Source organism: Rana temporaria, chromosome 3 (genome assembly GCF_905171775.1).
Source record: "Rana temporaria chromosome 3, aRanTem1.1, whole genome shotgun sequence".
Lineage (NCBI taxonomy): Eukaryota > Metazoa > Chordata > Amphibia > Anura > Ranidae > Rana > Rana temporaria.
In genome coordinates, this window is record NC_053491.1 from 6626438 (window position 1) to 6632437 (window position 6000).

General features: G+C 50.2%; 1 protein-coding gene across 1 annotated transcript in view; it reads left to right on the plus strand.

Moving 5' to 3' along the window:
• LOC120931063 (alpha-1A adrenergic receptor-like) overlaps positions 1–3682 on the plus strand; it is a 138377-nt gene extending 134695 nt beyond the window's left edge. Inside the window, exon 3 of the mRNA XM_040342186.1 lies at positions 2838–3682. Within this exon, the coding sequence (XP_040198120.1) occupies positions 2838–3361 (524 nt within the window). The 3' untranslated portion in view covers positions 3362–3682. The remainder of the gene's footprint in view (positions 1–2837) is intronic.
• The last annotated feature ends 2318 nt before the right edge of the window (positions 3683–6000 follow it).

A 6000-nucleotide genomic window follows, 5' to 3' on the forward strand; every position in this document is an offset into this window, starting at 1 on the left:
TCCGTCCTCTCCGCTTAGTCCTTCTGCCCGCCTCGTTCATCTGCCCGCCTCGTCGTCCTGTCCGCCTCGTCTTTCTGCCCGCTTCGTTCTTCTGCCCGTCTAGTCCTTCTGTCCGCCTTGTCTTTCTGCCCGTCTCGTCCTTCGGCCCGCCACGTCCTTCTGCCTGCCTCGTCCATCTGCCCGCCTCATCCTTCTGCCCGCCTCGTCCTTCTGCCTGCCTTGTCCTTCTGTCCGCCTCGTCCTTCTGCCCGCCTCGTCCTTCTGCCCGCCTCGTCCTTCTGCCCACCTCGGCCATCTGTCCGCCTTGTCCTGTCCACCTCATTCATCTGCCCGCCTCGTCCTTCTGCCCGCCTCGTCCTTCTGCCCGCCTCGTCCTTCTGCCCGCCTTGTCCTTCTGCCCGCCTTGTCCTTCTGCCCGCCTCGTCCTTCTGCCCGCCTCGTCCTTCTGCCCGCCTCGTCCTTCTGCCCGCCTCGTCCTTCTGCCCGCCTCGTCCATCTGTCCGACTCGCCCTTCTGCCCGCCCTTCACTGAGACTCAGGTGATCACAGATCAGAGTAAGGGGCCGATCCTGGCCCCTTTCACGTGGTCAGCTGTCAGCCAATGACAGCTGATCACGTGATGTAAACAGACGCTCGGTACTCGTTTTTTTCCTCCTCACGCTGACAGCGTAAAGAGAAAAAAGCGATCACCAGCTTCTGTGTAAGGGACATCGATCCCAAAGAGGAAGAAGCACATCTGCCTCATCTGTGCCAACCAGTACCACCCGCCAGTGCCCACAGTGCCACAAGTCAGTGCCCACCAGTGCAAAACAGTGCCACCTATCACTTTCACCTACCAGTGCCAATCAGTGCCTCATCAGCGCCACCTAGCAGTGCCCATCACTGCCAGTTATTAGTGCCACCTATTAGTGCCACCTATCAGTGCCCACCAGTGTCACCTGTCAATGACCTTCAGTGCCACCCATCAGTGCCACCTATCAGTGCCCACCAGTGCCACCTTATCAGTGCCCAACGGTGCCCACCAGTGTAGCCCATCAGTGCCCACCAGTGAAGCCCATTGGTGCCCATCTGTGCAGCCCATCATTGCAGCCTTATCAACATACATCAATGAAGGAGACAAATTACCCGTTTGCCAAATTTTATAACAAAATATAAAACGGTTTTCTATTTTTTTTTTTTTAATCTGTCATTTTTTTTTAACAAAATATAAAAACCGCAGAGGTGATGAAATACCACCAAAATAAAGCTCTATTTCTGGGGGAAAAAATTATAAAAATGTCATTTGGGTACAGTGTTGCATGACCGCGCAATTGTCATTCAAAGTGTGAGAGCGCTGAAAGCTGAAAATTGGCCTGGGCAGGAAGGGGGGTTTAAGTGGCCGGTAAGCAAGTGGTTAAAGTCGCACGTTTTTGCCGTGATTTTTTGCCGCGACTTGAAGCAATGTCTATCGACCTCAAGTCGCATCAAAGTGGGACCAAAGTAGTGCAGAGACTACTTTGAAGTCGCACATTTTATTCTCTAGGGTCTCTGCTAAAAAATGTATATCGTGTTTGGGGGTTCTATGCAATTTTCTATCAAAAAAAAAATGATGATTTTTACATGTAGGAGGGAAGTGTCAGAATTGGCCCCGGGGCGCCAAGTGGTTAAAGGGGAGTTCCGGCCATAATTTTATTTTTTGCAATCTCAATTACATTATTATGAATATTCATTAAAACACATTAACCATTTTAGACCCGGACCTTTATGCAGGTAAAGGCCAGTTTTTGCGATTCGGCACTGTGACGCTTTAACTGACAATTGCGCGGTCGTGCGACGTGGCTCCCAAACAAAACTGACGTCCTTTTTTTCCTACAAATAGAGCTTTCTTTTGGTGGTATTTGATCACCTCTGCGGTTTTTATTTTTTGCGCTATAAACAAAAATAGAGCGACAATTTTGAAAAAAAAATCTATATTTTTTACTTGTTGCTATAATAAATATCCCCCAAAAACATATAAAAACATTTTTTTTCCTCAGTTTAGGCCGATACGTATTCTTCTACATATTTTTGGTAAAAAAAATCGCAATAAGCGTTTATCGATTGGTTTGCGCAAAATCTATAGCGTTTACAAAATAGGGGATAGTTTTATTGCATTTTTACTAATATTTTTTTTTTTACTACTAATGGCGGCGATCAGCGATTTTATTCGTGACTGCGACATTATGGCGGACACAGTTTTTGGGACCATTGTCATTTTCACAGCAAAAAGTGCTATAAAAATGCACTGTTTAATGTGAAAATGACAATTGCAGTTTGGGAGTTAACCACTAATGGGGCGCTGAAGGGGTTAAGTGTGACCTCATATGTGTTTCTAACTGTAGGGGGGGCGGGGCTGGACGTATGACATCATTGATCGCCTTTCCCTATATCAGGGAACAGACGATCAATGATAGCGCCACAGTGAAGAACGGGGATGCTGTGTTTACGCTCACCTCTCCCCGTTCTTCAGCTCCTGTGACCCGATCACGGCACTCCGGCGGCGATCCGGTCCGCGGGTCCCGCGGCCGTGGTCACGGAGCTTCGACCCACGGCTGGGCATTTAACAATCACGTACAGGTACGTGATTGAGCCCAGCCGTGCCATTCTGCCGATGTATATCGGCGTTAGGCGGTTCTTAAGTGGTTAAAGCGACGCAGTGCCGAATCGCAAAAAGGGGCCCGGTCCTTAACCTGCATAATGGTCCGGGGCTTAACCGGTTAAATAGTGTTTTTGGTGCTCAGAAAATTCAGCAATGACATGAAATGTTTGGCTCCTGTATACGGATTTAGTAACGCTCTCCTGATTTTGTTTCTCTTGCAGGTTCTCTTTACCCTCCGGCCAAACCTTCGGTCACCATTTTCAAAATCACCTTCTGGTTGGGCTATTTTAACAGCTGCATCAACCCCGTCATCTACCCGTGTTCCAGCCGAGAGTTCCGGAAGGCCTTCCAGAACATTCTGCACGCCCGCTGCTCGCATCGGAGGCAGGCCTCCAGCAAGTACTACTCGGGGTACATCCTGAGCAGCCCGGTCCACCGCAGCCCGGACGAGCACAGAGACGTGGTGAGGATCCCGGTGGGTTCCGGCGAGAACTTCTACAAGATCACCAAGTCCGACGGCGTCTGCGAATGGAAGTACTTTTCCCCGGTCCCCAGCCCGCCCTCCCCTTACGGCGGGCCGAAGGACTTTACGAACTGTTCCACGGCCAGGGTGAGCAGCAAGTCGATTTTGCGGGCCTGCTGTTGCATCGGCGCGGAGCCGACGCCGGCGGCGCGCACTCACTACAACGTCCCCACTATTAAAATACATACGATCTCCGTGAGTGACAACGGGGAACCCGTCTAGGGTTGGAGGGCGGGGACGAGGTGTGTGTAGAGACGTTGGGTTTAGTATGGTGCATGCCGAGTGGAAGTCACATGACCGTACTTCACCGACCTGCCTGTGCAACCTCCCACCACCAGCACCATTTACATTCCATTTTTTGATCTGAGCCTCGTTTTTAATTGCTTGTTTACTGACTGAAAAGCCGAAGAACGTGTGGAACCTCAACCGGCGACTTATGCTGCTATCCCGGCACCTTGGATGCGGATGCATGACATGGAAATCTCCGCGGTGCTATGTAAATGCAAAAATAAAATGAAAAGGAAGTGGAATTTATAAATGGAATGCCGAATTCTGCCGACTCTATTTGTGTGCCGTGGGGGTGTGTGTGTGTGTGTGTGGGGGCGTGTGCGCGGTTCATGCCGAGTTCATGACCAAAAAATGGTTCAGGGTCATCGATCGCCCATCTGTGGTTGGCTCGTGAGAGCGACATCATTACATGGGAACAACTATGAGAGGGTTCGGCGCAACACTCAGCGAGAGCCCAGAACTGACGAGAGAGGAAAAGAAAAATAGGAAAATAAAGATCCAAGAACAAACATTTTATACAGCGGGTAAAATAAGTATTGAACCCGTCACCAATTTTTTTAGGTAAATCTATTAGTAAAGGTGCGGTTGACGTGAAAAACACGGAAACCGGGGATGTCTGGTCACCAGTGGCGACTGGTTCTCACATTTTTTTTAGGGGGGGGCGCAAACAAATGAAAAAAAACAACAACTGGGCCCATCAATTGCAGCCACTGTGCCCATCAATTGTCACCACTGTGCCATGCCAAACGCAGCCACTGCGCCATCAATTGTTACCACTGTGCCATCAATTGTCACCACTGTGCCCAGCAATTGTCACCACTATGCCCATCAATTGTCACCACTGTGCCATGCCAAACGCAGCCACTGTGCCATCAATTGTCGCCACTGTGCCCTATTAAATGCCCCCTTCCCCCCCACCCTGCACTTACCTTTGCTCAAATTTTTTTTGGGGGGGGCGCAAACAAACGAAAAAAAAAAAACAATTGCAGCCTCACTGTGCCGATCAAAGGCAGCCACTGTGCCATCAATTGTCACCACTGTGCCATGCCATCAAACGCAGCCACTGTGCCATCAATTGGCGCCACTGTGCCATCAATTGTCGCCACTGTGCCATCAATTGTCACCACTGTGCCCATCAATTGTCACCACTGTGCCCATCAATTGTCACCACTGTGCCATGCCAAACGCAGCCACTGTGCCATGCCATCAAACGCATCCACTGTCTCATCAATTGTTACCACTGTGCCATCAATTGTCACCACTGTGCCCAGCAATTGTCACCGATATGCCCATCAATTGTCGCCACTGTGCCCATCAATTGTCACCACTGTGCCATGCCAAACGCAACCACTGTGCCATCAATTGTCACCACTGTGCCATCAATTGTTACCACTGTGCCAATCAATTGTAGCCACTGTGCCCATCAATTGTCACCACTGTGCCATGCCAAACGCAGCCACTGTGCCATCAATTGTCATCACTGTGCCATCAATTGTTACCACTGTGCCAATCAATTGTAGCCACTGTGCCCTGTAAAATGCCCCCTTCCCCCCCTCCCGGCACTTACCTTTCTGGGGTCAGTCATCCTGCTTCCACCGTCCCTCGATGTCTTCTCCCGCCCTCGATGACGCTTCAGCCAATCAGGTTACCGGTAACCAGAACCGGTGAACCTGATTGGCTGAGACGCCTGTCAGTGTTAACCAGGGAACGCACCCCCCGTGCGTCCCCTGGATAACTATTTGGAAGCTGGCTCTGATAGGCACTTCCAAAACCGACCAGTTGCCGTTATTCAAATTAGCCGACGCTCACCAGGGGGGGGCGGCCATCTGAATAGTGGGCGGCAGCGACAATACATAGAGTCATGCAATGCATGCATCTATGTATTGTATTCAGTGGCGGTGTAGGAGCGAGAGGGGGCGGCGCTCCTGCGCCCTCTATGGACGCACCGCCACTAAGGATTACATGGGTTGTTACCGACACGTGGGGAACATTTCATGTCAAGATCACCTTTACCAATAGATTTACCTCGAAAAATGGTGACGTGTTCCATACTTATTCTACCCGTTGTATTGCGCACTTTATAAGTCCTTAGATGTGGCGGCCGCACGAGGCCAGGTTCACAGAAACGTACACAAACCCTCGCGCATGCTCCCACATTGCACAAAAAAAATGCGCGTTTCATTTGCAGGCAGCGCCATTAATTCTTAACAGCATCCCAAAAAAATAGAGACAAAGTAACGCGATTTGGAAAAAAGGGTCATGGACGGTGCAAATACACATGAGCACCGTTGTACCTGCATAGGAAAGACTTCTCTGGTCACACCTATGCGCATGGGCGTCCGCTGAAATTTTTTCAGAGAGGGGCGCTTCGGCAACGGCGATACACAGTCGCATTTAACCCTTTCTTCAAACGCTAGCGGGGGTTAAAAGCGCCCCGCTAGCGGCTGAATAGCGCAGCTAAAACAATGGTAAAGCGCCACTTTACCGATAGCGCGGCCAGCTGGCAGTGTGAAATAGCTCTTGAGATAATTCCTAGAGAATGTACAGAACCCCCTTCAGCACATATGGACCCC